Source organism: Budorcas taxicolor, chromosome 1, assembly GCF_023091745.1.
Source record: "Budorcas taxicolor isolate Tak-1 chromosome 1, Takin1.1, whole genome shotgun sequence".
NCBI classification, from domain to species: Eukaryota; Metazoa; Chordata; class Mammalia; order Artiodactyla; family Bovidae; genus Budorcas; species Budorcas taxicolor.
Window position 1 is genome coordinate 210,126,533 of NC_068910.1, and position 23,670 is coordinate 210,150,202.

Below are 23,670 nucleotides of genomic sequence, written 5' to 3' on the forward strand. Positions count from 1 at the left end.
AGCTGCCCTGTAGAGGACTTCCCCTGACTCTAGAGCACTTGTCTCAGTGCCCTTGGGTCAGGAGCATTTGTCTGAATTCTTAAAGCTCAGCCCTGCGATGTCATGAGCTGGTCGCCAAAGTTTTAGAAGTTAACACACTGACAAGCAAATTCCAGATTTGTCCCATAAATTGCAGTTTTGTGTTTTCCAGTGTTTGTGTATAGAACCTTCTAGGTCTTTTTTCCTTAAAAATTAAAAATCTTACGTCCCCAGTGAATTGCTGCTGAAATAGGTTATGACAGTTGCCTCTGTGTATTGTGTGTGGTATGGCTCAGTGATATTGGGTATGTTTGTAACATGTGACCACGCATCTCCACAGCCCTTTTCCTCTTGCAAAACTGAAACTCTGTCATGTAAACCGTAAGTTCCATTTCCCCTCTCCCCCAGCCCTGGCAGACACCATTCTTCTGTCTGTCTCTGTATAGATTTCTGAGATACTCTGAGGGATTACATAAGTGGAGTCACACAGTATGTGCCTTTCTGCATCTGGCTTATTTCACTACGCACAGTGTTATCCAGGTTCATCCACGTCATAGCCGGGGTCAGAATGGCCTTCCTTTCTAAGGCTGAATAATACCCCATTGTATGTGTACACCACATTATGCTTATCCATAAACAACAGTATGGACCTAACAGAAGCAGAAGGTGTAAAGAAGCAGTGGCAAGAATATACTGAAGAACTGTACAAAAAAGATGTACATGACCCAGATAACCAAGATGGTGTGATCACTCATCTAGAGCCAGACATCTTGGAATGCGATCAAGTGGCCCTTAGGAAGCATCACTATGAGCAAAGCTAGTGGAGGTGATGGAATTCCAGTTGAGCTATTTTAAATTCTAAAAGATGATGCTACGGAAGTACTGCACTCAATATGCCAGCAAATTTGGAAAACTCAGCAGTGGCCACAGGACTGGAAAAGGTTGGTTTTCATCCCAGTCTGAAAGAAAGGCAATGCCAAAGAATGTTCAGATTACTGCACAATTGTACTCCTCTCACATGCTAGCAAAGTAATGCTCAAAGTTTTCCAAGCTAGGCTTCAACAGTACATGAACCATGAATTTCCAGATGTTCAAGCTGGATTTAGAAAAGGCAGAGAAACCAGAGATCAGATTGCCAACATCCGTTGGATCATCAAAAAGCAAGAGAGTTCCAGAAAAACATCTCCTTCTGCTTTATTGACTACACCAAAGCCTTTGACTGTGTAGCTCACAACAAATTGTGGAAAATTCTAACAGAGATGGTAATACCAGACCACCTTACCTGCCTCCTGAGAAATCTCTATGCAGGTCAAGAAGCAACAGTTAGAACCAGACTTGGAACAATGGACTGGTTCCAAATTGGGAAAGGAGTACGTCAAGGCTGTATATTGTCACCCTGCTAATTTAACTTATATGCAGAGTACATCATGAGAAACGCTGGGCTGGACAAAGCACAAGCTGAAATCAAGATTGCCGGGAGAAATATCAGTAACCTCAAGATATGCAGATGCCACCAACCTTATGGCAGAAAGCGAAGAGGAACTTAAGAGTGTCTTGAAGGTGAAGGAGGAAAAGGTGGCTTAAAACTCAACAGTCGAAAACTTAAGATCATGGCATCCGGTCCCATCATTTCATGGCAAATAGATGGGGAAACAATGGAAACAGTGAGAGACTTTATTTTCTTGGGCTCCAAAATCACTGCAGATGGTGACTGCAACCATGAAATTAAAAGACGCTTGCCCCTTAGAAGAGAAGCTATGACCAACCTAGACAGCATATTAAAAAGCAGAGACACTACTTTGTCAACAAAGGTCCATCTAGTCAAGGTTATGGTTTTTCCAGTAGTCATGTATGGATGTGAGAGTTGGACCATATGGAAAGCTGAGCACTGAAGAATTGATGCTTTTGAACTGTGGTGTTGGAGAAGACTCTTGAGAGTCCCTTGGACTGCAAGAATATCAAACCAGTCAATCCTAAAGGAAATCAGTCCTGAATATTCATTGAAAAGACTGATGCTAAATCTCCAATACTTTGGCCACCTGATGCAAAGAGCTGACTCATTGGAAAAGACCCTGATGCTGGGAAAGATTGACGGCAGAAGGGGATGACAGAGGATGAGATGGTTGGATGGCATCACCCACTTGATGGACATGAGTTTGAGCAAGCTCCAGATGATACAGGGAGGTCTGGTATGCTGCAGTCCATGGGGTTCTAAAAGGTTGGACATGACTGAGCAGTGAACTGAACTGATACTTATGTATTCATCTGTCGATGGATGCTTGAGTTGCTTCCACATTTTCAAAATTTTTATTGTTTTATTTGGCTGCTCTGGGTCTCAGTTGTGGCACATGACATTTCCATTGCTGTGTGTGGACTCCTTGGTTGCTTCATACAGGCTCTTTAGTTGGGGTGTATGGGTTCTCGTTCCTTGACCGGGGATCGAACCCAAGCCCCCTTCATTGGGAGTGCAAGGTCTTAACCACTGGACCACCAGGGACGTTCTACCTCCACGTTTTAACTTGTGAATAGTGCTGCTGTGAGCATGGTGTACAGATATCTCTTTGAGACCTTGGTTTCAGTTCTTCTAGGTGTATACCGAAAACTAGAGTTGCTGAATCATGTGATAATTCCATTGCAAATTTTCTGAAGAACTACTGTAGTGTCTTCCTCAGTGGCTGTACCATTTTACATTTCTTTCAAAAGTATACGAAGATTCTAAGTTCTCTACATCCTCACCATTACTTCTTGTTGTTATTATTTTTTTTTTGATAGTAGTCATCCTAATGGTTGGGAGGTGGTATCTAATTATAGTTTTGGTTTGCATTTCTCAAATGATTAATGTTATTAAATATCTTTTCATGTGCTCATTGGCGATTTATATATGTTCTTTAGAGAGATGTCTGATCATGGCAAATTTTGAATCAGGTTGTATGGTTTTTTTAAATTGAGTTTTAGGAGTTCTTTATATATTTCTGGGTATATTAATCCATTTTCAGGTATTATTGTTGTTCAGTTGCTAAGTTCTGTTGGACTCCCCGCTTCCCTTTTCTCCACTGTCTCCTGGAGTTTGCTCAAGTTCATGTCCATTGAGTCGGTGATGCTATCTAACCATCTCATCCCCTGCCACCTTCTTCTCCTTTTGCCTTCAATCCTTACTAGCATCAGGGTCTTTCCACTTGTTCAGTTCTTCACAACAGGTGACTAAAGTATTGGTTAAATAATGAAGATCCCATGTATTATCAGGTGTATGATTTGTAAATATTTTTTCCCATTTCGTGTGTTGCATTTTTACTCTGTGGACAGTGTCTTTTGATGCACAAATTTTAAAAATGTCGTGAAGTCCAGTTTGTCTTTTATCTGTCCGATATCTTTGGTGTAATATACAGGCAGTCGTTGCCAAATTCATCATTGTGACGTTTTTGCCATGTTTTCTTCTCAGAGTGTTATAGTTTTATGTCTTGGATCTATTTGGGGTTAATTTTTATATGTGGTTTTAGGTAAGGGTCCAACTTCATTGTTTTGCATGTTAATGTCCTATATTCCCAGCATCATTTGTGAAAAGACTGTCCTTTTCCACTGAAGGATCTTAGCACCATTGTCAAAAATCATTTAATAGTATATGCAAATGTCTATTTCTAGGCTTTCTGTACTAGTTCCTATGTCTGTTTTTATGTGAATCTGACACTGTTTTGATTATTATAGCTTTGTCATAAATTTTATAGTCAAGAAGTACTGAGTCCTTCAGTTTTGTTCTTGTTAGATTATTTTGGCTGTTCAGGGTCCTTTAAAACACCTTACGAATTTCAGAATGGGTTTTTTAATTTCTGTAAAAAAAGGTCTTTGGAATTTTGATAGAACAGTTTTGCATATGTAGAATGCTTTGGGTGGTATTGACACACATTTTAATTTTAATACCAAGCCTTTAAATCCATAGCCATGAGACATATTTCCACTTATTTATGTCCTCTTTAATTTCTTTTAACAGTATCTGTAGTTCCATTGTACAAGTCTTTCACCTCCTTGATAAATTCTTGGCTAATTTTTCCTTTCTTCCTTCCTTTTTTCTTTTTAAATTATTTATTTTTGTTGTTGCTGTCATAAATGGAATTGTTTTAATTTTCTTTTCAGATAGTTCCTGTATAGAAATGCAGCTGACTTTATATGCTGACTTTGTATCTTGCAATTTTACTGAATTCCTGCATTAGTTCTAACAGTTTCTTTGGGGAATCTTTAGGTTTTCTACATGTAGGATCATATCATCTTTGAATATAGATCATTTTACTTCTCCCTTTCCAGTTTGGATGCCCTTTATTTCTTTCTCTTGTCTAATTGCTCTGGCTAGGATTTTTAGTACTGTGTTGAAGGGAATTGGGCATCCTTTCTTTGTTCCTTATCCTAGAGGAAAAGCTTTCAGTTTTTCATCCTTGAGTATGGTGTTCACTGTGGGTTTCTTGTGTGGCTTTTATGTGTTAACATAGTTTCCTTTTGCTTCTAGTATGCTGAATTGAATGTTGTGAAAGGGTATTCAATTTTGTCCAGTGCTTTTTCTGCATCAACTGACATGATATGTGACTTTTTCTTCTTTTTTTTTGTTAATGTACCATATCACATTGACTGATTTTCCTGTGTAGAATTTAAGGAATAACTACCACTTAATTATGTATAACCCTTTTAATATCCTATTGAATTTGATTTGCTGTTATTTTGTTAAGAATTTTTGCATAAATATCAGGGATGTTGATTTATAGTTTTCATTTTTTGTAGCATCTTTGGCTTTAAGGTAATGCAGGCCTCATAGAATGAATCAGGAGGCATTCCCTTTGCTTCTGTGCTACGAAAGAGACTGCAAAGAATTGGTATAATTTCTTTCTTAAATGTTCGGTAGAATTCACCAGTGAACTCATCTGGGCCTGGTGCTTCCTCCTTTTCAGCTTGCTAGAGAAGTTTGAGAAGAATCGATAGTATTTCTTTACATGTTTGGTGGAATTCACCACGATAGTATTTCTTTACATGTTTGATGGAATTCAGCAGCAAAGGCATCAGGTCCAGTGCTTTGTTTCATAGGGAGGTTTCTTATTATTGATTCCATTTCCTTCTTTGTCTCTTATAACTTTTATTGGCATAAATTTATTTTGTCTGATATTGAAAGGGTCACCTGCTTTTCTTTGGTTACTGTTTGCATGGAATATCTTTTCTTATCCTTTTATTTTCAACCTGTTTGTGTCTTTGGGTTTAAAGTGAACTGCTGCGGACAGCCTATATTGAATTGACCGCGGTGTTCCTTAGGTTTTAAAGTTAATATAAAAGGAACATTTTTCATCTTCACTAAGAACTTTATTGAACAATGTAGTACCTTCTGCCATTTTTCAGGCAACTTCCTAATTCCATCTTCCCAAGTTTTTATCTTTTAAAAGTTGCCTTTTAAATTCTTCCATGAAACTGAAATTTTTTCCTTTAAGAGAATTTTGTAAAGACTGAAATGAATGGAAATCCAAGGGTGGAATGTCTGGTGGGTACAGTGAATGATTGGAACGTCCCAGTCTGTAACAGTTTTTGCCTGGTCATCAAAGAAACATGCGGTCTTGCTTATCCTGATGGAAGGCTGTGACTTTTCTCTTGACTGATTTTGGACTGATTTTTGTTGAGTGCCACTTTCAGTTGGTCTAATTGGGAGCAGTACTTGTTGGAATTTATTCTTTGGTTTTTCTGGAAGGAGCTCATGATAAATGACTACCTTCCCATCCCGCCATATACCCAACATTACTTTCTTTGGATGAAGACAGCCTTTGGTGTAGTTGGTGGTGGTTCATTTCACTAGCCCTATGATCTCTTCCGTTACACATTACTGTACAATATCTACTTTTCATTGCCTGTCACAATTTGTTTTAAAATGGAACATTTTTGTTACGTTTAAGAATCCCATGCGGCGGAAGTATGGTCAAGAAGGTTCTTTTCACTTAACTAATGTGGAGCCCAAACATCAAAGCAATTAACATAACCCAGCTGGTGCAAATGATTTTCAACACTTGATTTGGATATTTTGAGTACGTCGGCTATCTACTGCATGGTATAATGTTCAGTTCAGTTCAGTCACTCAGTCGTGTCCTACTCTTTGTAACCCCATGAATCAATGTTGCTTGGTCTCAATTAATATCTCTGGTAACAACTTCAAGTGGTCTGCCTGACCTTGGAGCATCGCTCAGTGAGAAATGTCCAGTATGAAATGTCACCGCTTTTGACACGTTTGATCAATCACAGCGTGGTCTCCATACGCTGAACAAATCTTTTGCTTTTCAATTGCATTTTTATCTTTCTTGAAATAATAAAGCATAGTATGCCAAAAATGTTGCTTTTCTTCCATCTTAAAATGGCTACACAAAAACTCACCAATTTTGATGTTTTATTAAAAATGCATGCTGATATGACACAGTCACAATCCGGTCTAACAAAATTGTTTCGAATGCTGTTAAACACAACTAAGCAGTGCCGGAGCCGTCTCAAGGGAAACAGCGAATGGCCCTTTGGCCAGCCCGAGAGTTGGATCATGTGTTCTTATCCATTCTGCAAGTCCCTGTCTCTGGAGAGCTTTAGCCACTTATATGTAAAGTTGTTACTGATAAGGAATCCTGTGCTTTTGCCATTTTGCTGTTTTCTTTATGCCTTATAGCTCTTTTTGATCCCTCATTTCCTACATTACTGTCTTTTCTTGCATTTAATTGATTTCTCTCTGTGTATGTTCTATTGCTGTTTTCACAATTAGCATCCTAACACAAAATACTGATTTGCATCTATACCAGCTTAAGTTTAATAACACATAAACTCTGTTCCTTTTAGCTCCATCCCCACTCCTTTTGATTTTTGATGTAATAAAAAGACATCTTTATAACTGTGTGCCTCAAAACATAAACTAATAATTCCTTTCATTGCATTAATCTCCTAAGTTATGTGGAAAACACATGTGGAGTGAGAAACTAAAGTTACAGTAATACTAACTTTTAGATTAATAACTTAAGAATATATATGTCTTTTAAGTCAGGATGAAAACAAAAAATGCAGTTAGAAACCATTGTTACAATAACGTTAGATTTTATAGCTGCCCGTGTGTTTACGCAGTGAGATCTTTCTATCTCTGTACAGCTTTGCGTTACTGTCTAGGGTTCTTTTATTCCCCTGCAGGACTCTTGGATGGGGGCTTCCCTGGTGGCTCAGGTAAAGAATCTGCCTGCCAGTGCAGGAGACACAGGTTCAGTCCCTGAGTGAGGAAGATCCCCTGGAGAAGGAGATGGCAACCTACTCCGATATTCTTGCCTGGGAAATCCCATGGACAGAGCAGTCTGGTGGGCTTAGCAACTAAACAACTCTCTTGAACATTCCTTACTGGGCAGGACTTAGTGGTAACAACCTCCCTCAACTTTTGTTTATCTGGGAATGTCTTATTTCTCACTTCCTCTTGAAGGAGTCTTGCTGGATTTAGGATTCTTAGTTGACAGTTCTTCATCTTCTAGCCCTTTGAATATACAGACCCACTGTCCTCTGGCCTTCAAAGTTTCTGGTGGAGAGATCTGTTGATACTCTTACTGAAGATCTTTGTATACAACAAGTCAATTCTCTCTTGCTGTTTTCAAGAGTCTCACTTTGGCTTTGTGTGAGTTTGATTATGACATGTCCTGGTGTCAGTCTGTCTGAGTTCATCTTACTTGGAGTTGGTTGAGTTTCCTGGGTACTTACGTTCATATCGTTCATCAGGTTTGGAAAGATCATTCATTATGTCCCTGTTTGTTCTCTTGCCTCCCCCTCTCTCCCTTCTTCTGGGACTCCATTGGTGTGTCTGTTGGCTTGTTAAGTGGTGTCCCACAGCTACCTGAGGCTCCGTTTACTTTTCTCAACCTCCGTCCCGGCCTTGGTAATTTCCGTCATTCTCTCTTCACGTTCACTAATTCTTTCTTCTGCCTTCTCAGATCTACCCTTGAATCCCTTTGCTGCTAAGTCGCTTTAGTCGTGTCCGACTCTGCGACCCCAGAGATGGCAGCCCACCAGGCTCCCCCATCCCTGGGATTCTCCAGGCAAGAACGCTGGAGTGGGTTGCCATTTCCTTCTCCATTGAATCCCTTTAGTGAGTTTTAAATTTCAGTTATTATGGTTTTCAACTCCAGAATTTCTTTGTGATTTCTTTTTTCTTTATTGATGTTTCTGTTTTGTTCATAATTTTTTTACACTTTCTTCATATTTTCCTTAGTTCTCTGAGCATCTTTAAGACAGTTGTGTTAAAGTCTTTATTCATTCACCATCGAGTCTTTTTCAAGGATTATTTCTGTAGACATGCTTTTTCCTGTGCAGGATCTATACTTTCCTATTTCCTTTTTTTTTTTTTTTTTGATGATTTTTGTTGTTACTGTTGAACACTGAACCTTTTTAATCTTACTAATGTAAACCTAGAAATCGTAGTCTCCTTCCTTCTCAGTACTTGGTTTTTTTGTTGTTGTTGTTCTTGTCGGGTTGTTATTTTTATTTTGGATTGATGTCTCTGTGCAGAGGATCAGCCTGAGATATAAACAGGTTCTCAGGTCTTTTCTGAGCCTATTGCTTTTTCCAAGGCACATGTAGTCACTATAATTTCCTCTGCATATGCAGTTGTTTTTGAATGTCCTAGTTTTTCCCCAAAGAGGAAAACACTTTGGTAGGGATAAGAGGGCACCAGTCCTTTCAATCCCTTGGAAGTCATTTTCGCCAGGTGGGCAGGTGCAGCAGGCTGGCTGTCTCTGCTCCTCTGATCAGGAGCAGCAGTCAGAGTGCCACTCGCAGTTTTCAGAGAGCAGCCCACCCTGCTTCCTGCGGATGCTTCAGGGCATGTGCACAGCTGCTCCCAGGCCCTGGAGTGGGGGTTGGGTGGTGCTTCTGTGCTAAGAGCTGAGAGCAGTTACCCTCTAGTCCTTCAATAGACTGCAGACTTCCAGAATAGTCATATTGGACATGTTCTGCCAGTGTGGCTGTCTTCCAGGTGGGAAAGGGGCCCCTGGTGCTGCCTGCCCTACCATCCTTCCAGACTGTCTCCAATGGTTACCTTAGGGAACAAGTTTTAAGCTTTGAGCCCTTCGTGGGATTTTTAAAAACTTAAAATCTTAAAGAGTCTAGAGGGACAGTGAGCCCTTCGTGGGATTTTTAAAAACTTAAAATCTTCAAGAGTCTAGAGGGACAAAGGGCTCATTGTGGAACCACATCCTTAATTGTTCAGACAGTCTCTGAAACTGGCTCATAAATAACAGACAGGCAAATGTGACGACATGAAATCCAGTCATTTTACTGTACGCGTGTTCTTCCTTACCTGCAGGATAAGGGAAAACTACTGGAAGATTGTCGGCTACAGAAAGTTGATCTCATAGCTCAGGTGAAACAACTTCAAGAAAAACTGAACCATCTGGTGTGTTCCATGAGCTTCCAAAACATCGAGATGGAGGACTTTAAATATCAGCAGGCATTGGAATCTCCATGTGCTTTAGAAGATGGTTTGAGTGATGGTTCTTATAACAGTGAAGAAACTGACAAATCACCTCCTATTGATACATTTAACATCTTATGGGATCTAGCTGAGGTCACTGGAAATTCAGATTCATTGATAAGAAATGAGCCAGATGCTCCCGCGGAAGAGCCAGTCACTTTGCGGGACAGGTCACTCTGCTTGCAGGGCCACCTGCGTGGGCGCTCCCGGGGCCTCACCCACTCCCAGGGGTCCAAGCCCTTGAAGAATGTGCTCAGGACGATGGAACTGTCCCCCTGGAGCTCCCCTGAGGTTGTCAGGGAGGACTCAGCCCTTGAGCCCCCGCCCAGCCTGCCCCTAACACCCTGCTCAGATGCCCTGAGCCTGCACAGCCTAGACACCTCGCTTTGGGATGGGACAAGCACCCACCTGCTCCAGGCTGCCCAGTCGGGGCAGCTTTGTTACCCGGGCGAGTCAGCTGCAGGAACAGCCCCGAAGTGGGTGGGGTCTCCATTGGCTGCAGACAGCGCTCCCTCCGTGGACCACCATGCTCAGCAGGTGCCTGTGGTAAGTCCTGATCTGGGTCCACGTGCTGAAGGCCAGTTTGTTCACACTGGGCTGTGTCTCTGGCCGGTGGAGTCACAGCTGCAGCCATTGTTGGCTCACCTCTTCAGGTGGCCATCTAGCCAGGCGTGGGTGAGCAGTTGGCACTCCCTTGGTCAGCAGTGTAGGGACGGTCAGCGTTCTGCAGGACGGACCCAAATCTATAATAGGAACATCCAGAGCACTTGGGTTGTTTTTAACAGTACATGAAATGCATTAGTCTTACTCAGATCCACTGCATGCCTGAGTTGGCTAAGTCACACTGGCTTTGGGAAGTGTCACAAACCCATCTTCATCCGTGGTCTCCATATCAGCTCTTAGTCTAGAATATGTTTTTTAGGTTTATTTTCAGTTGTATTTCATGTTTCACAGGCTCTACATATAATGTAATCAGTTTCAAGGACACTTCAACATATTATTTTGGGGTTAGATTATATTTTATCTAACATAGTTTTGAGATCTGTGTATCATGGATTAGATGAAAATTATAGGATACATGCAATTTGAAGTATCCGTGTATTACCATTCCATATCCATATGTTTCCATTTCATATCCATATGCTACCACACATCATGCAAAATTTAAAAAATCTGAAATACTTGCCAGTGACACCTTTAAAATATTCCTGGAGAACTGTAGATGGAGTTTGATTAAAACAAACGTTATGACCTTGTGTCCACCAGCTTTGAACCCTTTTTTGTTTGAGTTCTTTGTGGGAAGGTGATAAATTCAGGTCTTAGAAAGTTTCCATCTGGCGAGTTCAATTCTGTGATATAAAACATTATCATTTTGTGACCATTTAAAAATCTGTGTGTTTGAACAGGAGAAAGATGTTGAAGATTTTATCATAACATCTCTTGATTCTCAAGAAAAGTCAAGATCACCTCCTCTCGGGTTAGAAGGAAAAAGCGATGGAAAAAGTGAGTCAGCCACAAACTTTGTTTTTACAGTTTCATAGCATAGACTGGCCCGCGTCTCTGTGTCTCTGCATCTGTCTCTGTCTCCCCCCAGGTTTGTGTTCTGTTACTTGAGGACCTGAAGCCATTTTATTCCTGAGAAGGTCACGTGTATTTCGTGGGGTCCAGTCCACAGCACTGTACTCGCGTCAGGACGTCCCCCTTGGGGCAGCATCTAGTCCACAGACATTCCTGAGGTTTTGTCCTGTTAGTGCCCTTTACAGAAACTAGCAGCGGCCAGCACCATGAATCCAGATGTCCTTTGCCGGGTGGAGACTGGAAGGCAGGCCAGGTGCCAGGCACAGAGCTCTGGCCGTGAGGATCCCTGAGGTCCTCGGCAGGCCTGTTGGCGTGTGTGAGCATGTGACAGTGTCTCTGAGGGAATCGGAAGCACAGTAATGGTGCCATGCTCTTCCTGCAGATCAGCTCAGATCCTGTGGTCATACTGCCAGTCTGCATCTTGTCCTTCTGAACAGCCCAGTGTCCTGGGTAGGTTCTCAAGACCTTGGAATGGTCTCTTCTCACGTTCAGATCCACTTAGCCTCTATCGATGGTTCTCGGTGGTCCTGCCTGTATCGTCACAGCAGTAGTCACTGCACCATGGCTCCCTGACCTCACACTTTCTTATATAATTGTTAGATTTTTATAAGTGAGTTACCGCAAGGTGTTTTGACGTTTTAATGAAGTCCTCCTTGGCTCCCGGGGTGCTTTTGATGACAGGGCAGCGATGAAGTCCGAATCGAGGCCGTGTCAGCGTTTGCAGCTGGGGGCCAGCTCTTTCCAGCTGACGCTCTTGCTTCTCCCCGGCAGCAGCTGCGCGATGTAACAGTGTGAGCGGCTGCAAGGTACATCCCCATGCAGCCTCTTGTCCACTGTCCTGAGGACGCCGCATTCAGCTTTCAGAAGTTCACTCTAGTGTTTGTTCCTAAATCACAGCTTCTAGTTAAACTAACAGGTCTCCGCCTCCTGGCAACAACCCCGCCCACATCCTGCCCTGATCCCTGCAAGCCCATCCTGCACCCTCTGCCCCATCACCAGCCAAGAGAGCCTGCACTTCAAGGACACGTGTCCAAGTGCGGCTGTGCGCTGCCCTCCACGGCCTTCCCCATGTTGTGGATGTGGTCTTTGCCTCGGATCAGACCCCTTGTCCTTCTGTTCTCTTCAAGTTTCTGGAGAAAAGTGTGTGCAAGGTGCTTTTTGTACAAACGTTGACATCTTCCTGATTTGAGGCTTGGGCTTGACTGTGGGCGGGCAGGCAGGCAGGTTCCTGCAGAGTTTGGACCCCGCGGTCCTGGGCCTGGATGTTGTGGGTGTAGCGCCTGGCCCCAGAGCATGTCATCCACCTGAGAACGCCTCTTACTCCCTGGGTTTTCTCCCCTGAGCTTCCTCTCTTCTGTCGTCTTCGTTCTTATAGACCACATGTTGGACCTCCTGGACTTAAAACTTTATTTTCTCTTTTTCCACATCTTTGTATTCTTGTTCTCGTATCCAAGAGAATTTTCAGAACTTCTTAAGCTTCCTACTGTTTGAATTCTGTTCTGATTTCTGATTCTTCCTTTTCCCGTGAGGCTTCTATTCCCCTTTCTGAATGACACTGCCCTTGTCACTTCTCCGGGAATGTCAGTTTTTCTGATGTTTTCTGTTAGCTGCCTTGACTCTGTTTTCTTCTGACTCTCTGTCTCTGTTTCTCTCTGTCTTTTGCTGTGTTTGAGTGCTCCTTGGCACGTGTGAGAAGTTAGACTTCTGGGCCAGTCCAGCCCTGACTGTGCAGTGTGTTTCCAGGTGGCGGTGTGGAGTTTGCAGAACCACTGAGCCAAGATTCGGGAAGACTGGGAGCTCCCGCTGCCAGCCCTGCAGCGCCCCTCATCACCCCCAGGGACTGCCGACGGCCTCTGGACGCCATGAAGGAGAAGGAAGTCCATCCGAAGCAAGTGAAGGTAGTGGCTTTGGGGACAGGCCAGCTCAAGGGGCCTTCCCTCTGGCCGGTCAGTACCTGTACGAGCCTCAGCCCTGCTCTGACTTTGTGCCTTGTGTCGTATTTCTGGGAGGAGAGATGCTGCCGTTGGGAGGGTCATAGGGACAGTTGTCCCAGGTGGGTACCCTGCTACACTGGAGGGGCCATGGCCATGCTTGGGGGACCGGCGCCTCCCATAGTGCCTGTCACAGCACAGCACACACTGGGCCTGCCTGCACAGTTCGTCATGAGTCTCAAGACAAAACTTGATATGTGTCCCGAGTCTAGTGCAGGTGCTGGAACTCACAGTCCTGTTTGCGAAGCAGGTGTGGTTCTTGTTTGTTTGGCCTTGGAGGCTTTCCTGAGACGACCTGGGGGGTCTGTGCCAGGGCACCCCCAGCTGGGCACCCGCAGAGGCAGGAGGGGCTATGCTCTGCAGGCTCAGGAGAAACCACTCCGCTCTGCTGCAGGCCCGTGGCTCACAGGTGTGTTTTCATCCTTCCCTGAATCTGCACGAGGTGCTGTTCTTTGCTCTTGAGAAGGAAGATCGTTGCTCTTGGCTCATACAGCCCCAAAAGAACATGTGTTTGGCATCGCATGCCACGGGCACACCAGGATGTTGCCATATTCCCACTGCTACTGTTCTCAGGATGGTGGGAACGACAGGGGGTCCAGTGAGTCTCTGTTCTGGAAGCCCTGTCGGTCACCCTGAGCCACCCCTTGGGCAGCTCCTGGGTCCCAGGGCTGAGTCTGTGTTGGCCTCTCACAGCTGTGCTCCAGAGGAGCTCTCAGGTCAAGCTAGTTCTCTGTGATGAGGAGAGATGTCCATCCCATCGGCGTCCAGGGATTTAACCTGGAGGCAGAATATAAACATTTTTCCAGCTTAGCTGACACATAACAGCGTAAGGATTTACATGTCTGTGTTGGGAAATGACCACAGTAAGGTCAGTTAATGCCTCCCCTGCCCTGAAAGGCAGAATTTGGGGGGAACTTTTCTCAGGTTTTCTTCTGTCTTCACTTTAGAAATCTTTTTATGGCAAAACCATTGATGTAAACTTGGCTGAATAATTAAATATGTCACTATTCCTTTTTTATTTTACTCTTTGGCCGTGCTGGGTCTTCCTCGCTGCTGGCGAGCTTTCTCCAGCTGCAGCGCCGTGCTGGATCTTCCTCGCTGCTGGCGAGCTTTCTTCAGCTGCAGCGAGCTGGGGCCGCTGTTCGCTGTGGGGCATGGGCTGCTCTGGTGGCTTCTCGACAGAGCGCAGGCTCCAGGCGCGCAGGCTTCAGGCCTTCAGTCGTTGCGGCTCGTGTGCTCTAGAGTGCTGGCTCAGCAGCTGTGGGACTCGGGCTTAGTTGCTCCACGGCGTGTGGGATCTTCCCAAACCAGGGATCAAACCCATGTCTCTTGCATTGCAAGGTGGATTCTTAACCACTGGACTACCAGAGAGCCCCCACTGTCCTGTTTTATTCAGGTAGTAAGTGTCCACAAAGAAAACAATTTTGGTGTTAAGTAAAATTTTTTTGAAATTCTATTCAAAATGATACTGATTTATTCCTGTAAGAATTGTAATTGAAGTTATGTCTTATAGCTGTTTCTTCTTTTTTTTTTAATATTCCTCAACTTTTTATATGATGTAAGACCTTAAAAACACATTTCTGTTAGTATTTCCAACCCAGGAAACCTCATATGAGGATTCATAATTTTTAAAGAAGCCATTTGGTTGTTAATCACCATGTTCTATGCTTAGGCTTTGACACTGAGTATTTGATACTTAGGAATTAGAAATGAAAGAAAGAAACAAACTCAGCAAAGCCCTTTTCGGAAGTGCTGAGGTGGTGGGAGAGAAACTCGGGAGTGGTCACCCCGAGACAGCCTATCCTGTCAGTCGGAGCCCAGCTTCCATGTTCCCTGCCGGCTGCCCCCGCCGTGCCTCGCTGTCCTCAGCTGGGGCATGTGGCCCTCTCGCCCTGGGGCTGAGTCTCAGGAGCATCAGGCAGTCATAGCTCGGCCTGTCCTGAAACTGGGGACACTGGTGAGGGTCCGGGTGGCGAGGGCAGAGGACCTCATTCGTCACCACTGTTCTTTTCCAGTGTGTTTTTCAGAACATGTGGCTTCTCATCATGTGACCCACGGCCTGTGGGCCCCCTGTCCACTTGACCCTCCCCGGCTCCACCCCTCCTTTCCTGTGGCTGCTCTTTGCATCCATTCTGTGTCATGTACACTGTTTTTTTAATGTGAAATTGTTTTAGAGTGTTAAAGATGACTACTTTCAAAATAAACATATATTGTGGCATCCAGCATATTTCAGTTTTTTGGCCACATCATTAGAATTAGAGGAAAACCTGTTTCTGTTATAGTTGAGTGACTAGTTGTTCTCTGTCACAGGCCTCCAAGTTGCTCTTTTTGCATTTCCCTAAGGTGCCCTTGTGGAGCCTGTGTGTGCGTGGCATGGGCTCAGTCCTGGCACCCAGACGTGATGTTGTAGCCCCAGCTTCTAGGAGGATGGCCCTGGGTGGGGGCTGCCGCCTTCCGCTCTCAGCTTCTGTGGATAGGACAGACAGCTGGCAGGTGTGTCCCATATCCCATGGCTCTGTAACCACCCCTCCAAATTCCAGTGGTGTGGAAGACTCTTCCTATGCTCACAGACCCCGTGGTGGGGACTCTGGCCAACCTGGGGCATGGGAGGGCTGCAGTAGTCAGTGGTCGGCTTGGTACTGTCTGCAGGTGCCTTGCCGAAGCACAGGTGACTGTGTGGCCCTCGGGTCTTCCTCCTGGAGGGCAGCTTTGGTCCCAGAGAGCCATGGAGCCACCTGGCATCTTGCTGACCTGGCCGTGGATTTCCCTGAAATGAGTGTCCACCTGAGGGAGCAGGCGGGACGCTGGATTGTAGGGTCTCTCTTGGAGCAGCTCACGCTGAAATTCACTTGTCTCTGACAGTGGTGGTGGTGGTTGTTCAGTCGCTGAGTCGTGTCTGACTCTTTGTAACCCCATGGACTGCAGCTCGCTAGGCTTCCCTGTCCTTCACCATCTCCCGGAGCTTGCTCAAACTCACGTCCATTGAACCAGTGATGCCATCCAACCATCTCATTCTCTGTTACCTCTTTCTCCTCCTGCCTTTAATCTGTCCCAGCATCAGGGTCTTTTCCAATGAGTCAGCTCTTCATGTCAGGTGGCCAAAGTATTGGAGCTTCATCTTCAGTATCAGTCCTTCCAATGAACATTCACGGTTGATTTCCTTTAGGATTGACTGGTTTGATCTCCTTGCTGTCCAAGGGACTCTCTAGAGTCTTCTCTAGCACTGTAATTCGAAAGCATCAATTCTTTGGCACTCCGCCTTCTTTATGGTCCAACTCTCACATCTGTATATGATTATTGGAAAAACCATAGCTTTGACTATACAGACCTTTGTTGGCAAAATGATGTCTCTGCTTTTTAATATGCTGTCTAGGTTTGTGATAGCTTTTCTTCCAAGGAACAAGTGTCTTAATTTCATGGCTACATAAGAAAGCTGAGTGCTAAAAAAAATCAATGCTTTTGAATTGTGGTGTTGGAGAAGACTCTTGAGAGTCCCTTGGACTGCAAGGAAATCAAACCAGTCAATCCTAAAGGAAATCAGTCCTGCATATTCATTGGAAGGACTAATGCTGAAGCTGAAGTTCCAATACTTTGGCCACCTGATGGGAAGAACTGACTCATTGAAAAAGACCCTGATTCTGGGAAAGATTGAAGGCAGGAGAAGGGAACCACAGAGGATGAGATGGTTGGATGGCATCACCAACTCGATGGACATGAGTTTGAGCAAGTTTCGGGAGCTGGTGATGGACAGGAAAGCCTGGTATGCTACAATCCATGGGGTCACAAAGAGTCAGACAGGACTGAGCGACTCAACTGAACTGACAGTCACTGTTTGCACTGATTTGGGAGCTGAAGAAAATAAAATCTGTCACTGTTTGCACTTTTTCCCCATCTATTTGCCATGAAGTGACGGGACCAGATGCCATGATCTTAGTTTTTTGAATGTTGAATTTTAAGCCAGCTTTTGCGCTTCTTTCACTTTCATCAAGAGGCTCTTTAGTTCTTCTTCACTTTCTGCCGTAAGGGTGGTGTCATCTGCATATCTGAAGTTATTGTTATTTCTTCCTGCAATCTTGATTTCAGCTTGAGCTTCATCCAGCCTGGCATTTCTTGTGATGTACTCTGCATGTAAGTTAAATAAGCAGGGTGACAATATACAGCCTTGACATACTCGTTTCCCTATTTGGAAACAGTCCGTTGTTCCATGTCCAGTTCAGTTGCTTCTTGACCTGCATACAGGTTTCTCAGGAGGCAGGTAAGGTGGTCTGGTATTGCCATCTCTTGAAGAATTTTCCACAGTTTGTTGTGATCCGCACAAAGGCTTTAGTTTATCAATTAAGTAGATGTTTTTCTGGAATTCTCTTGCTTTTTCTGTGACCCAGTGGATGTTTGCAAGTTGATCTCCGGTTCCTCTGCCTTTTCCTCTGACTGTTATAGGAGGAAAGTTTGGTCAGAGCAGTGGACTCTGTTCAAAGGCTGTGGGGCAGCCTGGTGAGCCTTCATGGGTGACAGTAATGGTGAGAGGCTTCACGCCTCTTTTCCTTCTTTATGAAATGTTTGTCTGTTTCAGGCTTTGCTGCAGATGGTGTGTGATGAGAGCCACCACATCCTGGCCCTGTCCGAATACCGAGGACCCCCCCACATCCTGAGCAGGAGTGAGCCCAGTGCCCCCCTCGAGTGCCTTCCAATGGGGGGCCAGGACCTGCTGGAGGCAGTGCCTGCTCCCAGGGAGCATCCCACCCCAGGATCCCAGAAGGGAGAGAAGGTACAGGCCTTCAAGGTAAAGAAGAGAAGCAGTGGGCATGGACCAGTCAAGAAATGGGAGTAAAGGGACAGAGGCAGGTCAGCGATAGGCGGGGAAGCTGTGCCTGGTCAGCCACTCTCTCACTTGCATCCTGTGGGCTCCAGCCCCATGTCAGCACCTTCCTGACCCTGTTCAGGCAGGAGAGGCTGGGGGAAGAGGCGCGACAGCTCATGATGGAGATGGGTGTTGGGGCGGGGTCCTCGACCGCAGAGTCTCAGTGCCCACTCCTTGACTGAGGGGCAGCACGGAGCTGAGGGACAGAAGCTGAGTCCCCACGCACAGGGAGCTGGCTGGCCTTGGAGTGTGGCTGCAGCAGTGGGCAGACCCCGAGCTTTAGGGGAAGGGGGCAGGCGGGCCCAAGCTCGCCAAAAGGCAGCCAGCCTATGCATGGTCTATACAGACACACCTACACACACACAGAGAGAGAGACACACACACACACACACACACACACAGACCACATAGATGCATCTGCATGTGTGTGTGCACGAACACACGGCCTGGCCTCCCCTAGCCCAAGGTTTATGTACACACACACAGACACATATGCAGACACACTTAGGCTCGTTTACACAGATACACACACACACACACTTCAGGGCCTGGCTTCCCCTAGCCCCAGGGCTCATGAACACACACTCATACACGGGCACACACACAACTCAGGGCCTGGCCTCCCCTAAACCTGGGGCTCGTACACACATACACACAGATACATATACACACTCAGGGCCTGACCTCCCCTAGCCCTGCAGCTCATGGACACACACACATATGCACGTGCACACACACTGACACTTGGCCTGGCCTCCCCTAGCCCCTGGGCTCGTTACACACACGCTCTCAGGGTCCAGCCTCCCCTAGCCCTGGGGCTCTGGTATAGCAGTGGGAAGAGGTTTGCTTGCTGGCGTGCGTTCTGTCTTCGCCGGGGTTGAAGGGTTCTCTGCCCCCAGAGGTGCTGCTTGCTCCTCCTGTCCAGGGTGCTTGAGGTCTGCTTGTGTCCCTGTCAGTCAGGTGGGTCCTGTTGAACCTGCAGGATGTGTCTGTAGGAACATGGGTTTTTTGCTTCAATATTTTAGGCATCTTCCAACGTGGGCCTGGACTGGAGCGGAGACTTCCTGCAGGCTGTACAGGGGGCCTTTGAGAAGGAGCGGGAGATGCTGAGAGTGGAGCTGTGGCCCCAGCTCTGTGGCTTGGGCCCTGGGGGCTGCGGCTCCCTGCTCGAGAGGCTGGAGAAGGTGGTTCATGAGCAGGTGAGCCGTGCCCCCACTTCCCCCGCAGCCAGTGCTGACACAGAGGGTGACAGAGCGTGCTTCAGGCATGAATTTCGGTTCCCGTATTTCACCTGACCTTAGAGGCAGTGACTACTCCTTTTTAATGCATGAATTCCATGAAATGGAAAACTCAATGCATGTATCTTCCTTTAGTATCTCTCTCTGTTCTGAAAATAACTGTTCTTTCCCTGAAAACAAATCAGCAATTCTAGGCAGCCCAGCCACAGGTTATGAGCGCTGAGCCCAAGGTCAGAGGGTCTGCACTGTAAGGCCCTTGGGAGTTCTGTTCCCGCCAGCCTCCCCAGCTCCCTCCTCCCGCCCCGACCCCCTCCCCGGCAGAGAGGGTCAGGGTGCATGGCAGGTGTTGACCTGGCCCGAAAAGTGAGACCAAGATGCTAGGGGAAGAGCCTCATGCGATCTGAGGGTCTGAATGCCACTGTGCCCACATTCACACCACATAGTCGCCACAGACATCCTGTGGCAGCGATCCTGGGAGCAGGGGCTGCTCCGGCCCAGCCCCCAGCCCTCGGGAGCCCCTCTCCTGCCGTGTCTGACATCCCCCTACCCTGCCTCTTCCCCCCGTCTCAGGGGGACCAGCAGGAGAGGTCGTTGGAGCGCCTCTGCCTGTCAGACAGGAGCAGCCTGCTGTCGGAGATCCAGGCTCTGCGGGCCCAGCTGCGGATGACGCACCTGCAAAACCAGGAGAAGCTACAGCAGCTGTGCACGGCACTGACCAGCGCGGAGGCCCGAGGGAGCCGCCAGGAGCACCGGCTGCGCAGGCAGGGTGGGTGCGGCCCCGACACTCACCCATTGGCTGGTGCGGGCGCGATGGCCAGCCCCTCCTCTCCCCGGGCCACCAAGTGCGTGGCCTGCAAGGTGCCCTGGAGCTTGCACGTACACCTCTGGGCTGAGTTTGCGAGTGTTTTGCACCTCTGTTCCTGAGGTCTATAGTTTTTTTCTTCTGATTGCAGTGTCAGGGTGACGTCAGCCTCCACCTTAGTGTTTGGAGAGTTCTCCAGCGAAGCCATCCAGGCTAGATTCTCTGGTGGGAGGAGTGGCGGGTGGGGTGGCATTTCAGGGTGACCACGGATGGTCACACCAAGCTTTGTGCCCTAGGCAGGGTGGGCTCCATGCAGGTCCATCTTGGCTGAACTCCAGGCTCTGTCCCTGGAAGACCAAGGCCTGAACAGCACAGGGGTCAAGAGGGCATGTGCCCCCGCCCCGTCGCATTACATGACCTGCCTGGCTGGCTGGGTGGTCCCACTTGCTCTCCCCCAGTGTGTCTCTGGACGCTCAACCGGCCATGAGGTGAAGCTGGCGGTGGTGTGAGCAGAAGGCATGTGTCCTTAGTACCCTGGTGTAGTTGTAAACAGCAGCTTCAGGGTCACAGAAACTTCCTGTCTCCCCCTAGCCCCTCAAAGTGAACATATTCCATCCCCGTTAGTTTGTTACTAATGGTATGCTAGTGATTTGTTTGTTCACTTTGGACTCATGAATAATGCTATTTTAATTCGTTTAATCTTTCTTAGTTGAATTATTGGCGTATAAGGTCGAGCAGGAAAAATGTATAGCAAGCGACCTGCAGAAAACCCTGAACGAAGAGCAAGAGAAAGCAAATAATGTCCGAAAGCTGCTGGTGGCAGAGCAGAACGCTGTCAGAGACCTGAAATCCGAGCTCTGCGAGTGTCGACAGGACAATGAGCGGCTGCTTAAGTCCCTCAATGACGTGCAGAAGGAGGTCCTCCAGATGAGGTGCGGCCCTCCTGCAAGGCTCCCCCTTCTAGCCGTCCTTTCTTCAGGCTTCTGGGCAAAACTCAGTGCACGTTGCATGGTTCTTACCACCTTCTTCCCAGCCTTGAAGTGAAAGTCGATGTCTGGAGCAGGTTTCCCCCCATGTCCTGATTGATGTGGGGGAGTGCTGCTCTGCTCCCATGGGTTGGTAGGGGGTGGAGACTGAATGCACAGCAGGGCCCGCCCGCCGGGTCCTGGGAGCCCCTGGCACTGGCCCACGTCCCTTTGAGAGCCCATGTCTCCACTCAGGTCAATGCTGGATAGTAAGGAGAGTGACCTGCAGGCAGCACTGCAGCAGCTGGAGGGTGAGCGCATGAAGGAGCAGGCCCTGCAGAGCCAGCTAGAGGAGGAGCGGCTGCAGCACATGCAGAGAGAGGGCCAGAGCGCCAAGACCCTGGAGGTGACGGGGGTCAGGCCCTGGGGCTCGGGCTGGGGCTGTGAGGGGAATCCCTGTGGGCATAGACACGTGCGACCCCCACCACCGCCACACAATCGCTTCTGCAAGGCCAGTGCAGCTTCAAAGCCTTGTGGGCGCCCCACCCGTGTACCGAAGAGGCGGTGCCAGCGCCCCATGGCAGCCATGTGGCAGTGCGTCAGGGGTGTCCCCCAGGCCTGGAAGAGAAGCACCATGTGGGGTCCAGGGCTGCAGGTTTGAGCGGGAGGCAAATTGGGTGGTGGCCCTGTGCTCGGAAGAGCATCTCATCCAGAGTCACAAGGTGGGTGGTTACTGCTTGTGCCCCTTCACCCAAAGGAGAGTGTCAGAAGCTCTGGCTGTGAAAACTGGCTAGATGCTGTTGCTGTTGGTTTGATCTTTCTCTCCTCACTGTTCCCTGACGTAGGAGTTAAGGGCATCTTTGGAGCAGCAGTGCGCCCAGAGCAACCAGCTGTGTGTGGTGCTGAAACATGAGCAGACAGCGAAGGACAACCTGCGGCAGGAGCTGCAGATTGAGGCATCACGCTGTGAGGCGCTGCTGGCGCAGGAACGCGGCCACATGTCTGAGCTGCAGCGGAGTCTGGAGGCCGAGCGGGACCGCGCACGCGAGCTGTCAGAGGCCCTGCAGCACGAGCGCGTCCTGACGGAGCGGCTGAGCCGGCGGCCTCAGGAGAGGCCTCCGCATCAGGTGCTGCTGCAGAAGCTGCGGGCCCAGGAGGAGCATGTGCGCGAGCTGGAGGTGGCTCTGGAGGCTGCGCAGCGGCGCGCCCTGGAGGCTGAGGCGCGCGTGCACCGCGAGGAGGTGGAGCGGGAGCAGGAGGTAAGTGTGGCGCCGAAGAAGCCGCCGGAGACCCTGCCTGGAACACGGGAGAGGCCGGCGTGGGGCCAGGGACAGGTAGAGCAGGATGCATGCAAGGACGCGAGGACGGGAGCGGAGCTGAGGCCCAGCCGAGCGGACACGCAGCCGTGGAGCAGGTGGCAGAGAGACAAGGAGACGCTGGTGAGCGCGCCTGTGCTGGCCCCGGGCTGCCCCTCGGCCTGGTCGCTGCAGCCTGGTGGCAAGTGGAGGCCAGTAGCTTGTGGCCTCCTACCCTGTTCCTTCCCGAGGTCGTTGTGGATCCTCAGGCCCAAGCAGGTCCGTGTGTCTCTGTGAACGGCGCTTTGGCTTCTGTGTTAAGACCCTTGGGATCTCGGTAGGAATTGCGTTGAGTCTGCAAAGTGTTCTGGGGGTGTTGTCTGCTCAACAGTGTTAGGTCTTCCCATTGCAGAAATCTGAGGGTCTCTCCATTTATTTGCTCAGTTGCTTTATTTAGGTTTTTGTTTTATCACTTCAGGTGGTAAACCTTGCATTTCTTTTATTTATTCCTAAATGTTATATTTTGATGCTGCTGTAAGTGGTGTTATTTTTTACTCCTGTTTTCAGATTGCTTGTTGCAACCGTGTAGCAATGCAGGTTACTTCCATACTTGGATCTGGTGTCTTGCCACTTTGCTGAACTGGCCTATTAGTCCCAATATTTTGAATAGATTCTTTGGAATTTTCAACATTGAAGACCATGATTTTTGCAGAGAGGCATAGTTTTGCTTGTTCCTTTCCCACCTGGAAGCCGTCTCTCTTCTCTTTGCCTGATTGCCCTGGCCAGAACCTACAAGAGTGCTGAAGCAGGCATGAGGGCACGGGTCCAGCCCCATTGCCGATCTCGGGGGAGCAGTCCGTCTTTTACCACTGACTATGATGGTGGTTGTTTGATTTTTGTCACTGCCCCTTATCAGAGGAAGGTCCCTTCCATTTCTAGTTTATTCAGTCTTTTCTAGTTTAATATTGAGAGTATTGGAGGTGCTCTTTCACAGTCTTTTGAGATTTACAGCTTTTGTGCTTCCGTTGTGCTTCTGAATGGATGGATTTTCATATTTTCAGCCATCCTGGCCCTCTTGGGCTGCATTCCTCTTGAATTTGTGCAGTGCTTAGTTGTTCAGTCGTGTCTGACTCTCTGCAACCTTATGGACTCTAGGCAAGAATACTGGAGTGGGTTGCCATGCCCTCCTTCTGGGGATCTTCCCAGCCCAGGGGTCAAACCCAGGTCTCCCACATTGCAGGTGGATTCTTTACCTTGGTGGCTTAGACAGTAAAGAATTTAGTGTATAATTCTTTTTAAATTAGTGCTGAATTCAGTTTGCTAGTATTTTGCTAAGGATTTTGCATTTATATTTATGAGCAATATTGTTCTATAGTTTTCTTGTTTTTTTGGTTCTGGTATCAGGAAGGTCTTGGCTGTGCAGAGTGGA

At 47.4% G+C, this 23,670-nt stretch overlaps 1 protein-coding gene across 7 annotated transcripts in view; it reads left to right on the forward strand.

Annotated features, from left to right (window-relative positions):
• The window catches only part of PCNT (pericentrin), a 104,100-nt gene that overhangs the window by 62,720 nt on the left and 17,710 nt on the right, over positions 1-23,670 (forward strand). For 6 of the 7 annotated variants that reach the window (XM_052641823.1, XM_052641831.1, XM_052641870.1 and 3 more), the window contains 9 exons: positions 9,347-10,060; positions 10,921-11,017; positions 12,836-12,990; positions 17,654-17,848; positions 18,967-19,140; positions 19,750-19,945; positions 20,691-20,913; positions 21,202-21,352; positions 21,792-22,385. In XM_052641823.1, the coding sequence (XP_052497783.1) occupies positions 9,347-10,060; positions 10,921-11,017; positions 12,836-12,990; positions 17,654-17,848; positions 18,967-19,140; positions 19,750-19,945; positions 20,691-20,913; positions 21,202-21,352; positions 21,792-22,385 (2,499 nt within the window). The remainder of the gene's footprint in view (positions 1-9,346; positions 10,061-10,920; positions 11,018-12,835; positions 12,991-17,653; positions 17,849-18,966; positions 19,141-19,749; positions 19,946-20,690; positions 20,914-21,201; positions 21,353-21,791; positions 22,386-23,670) is intronic. The other variant, XM_052641862.1, reaches the window with a different exon arrangement.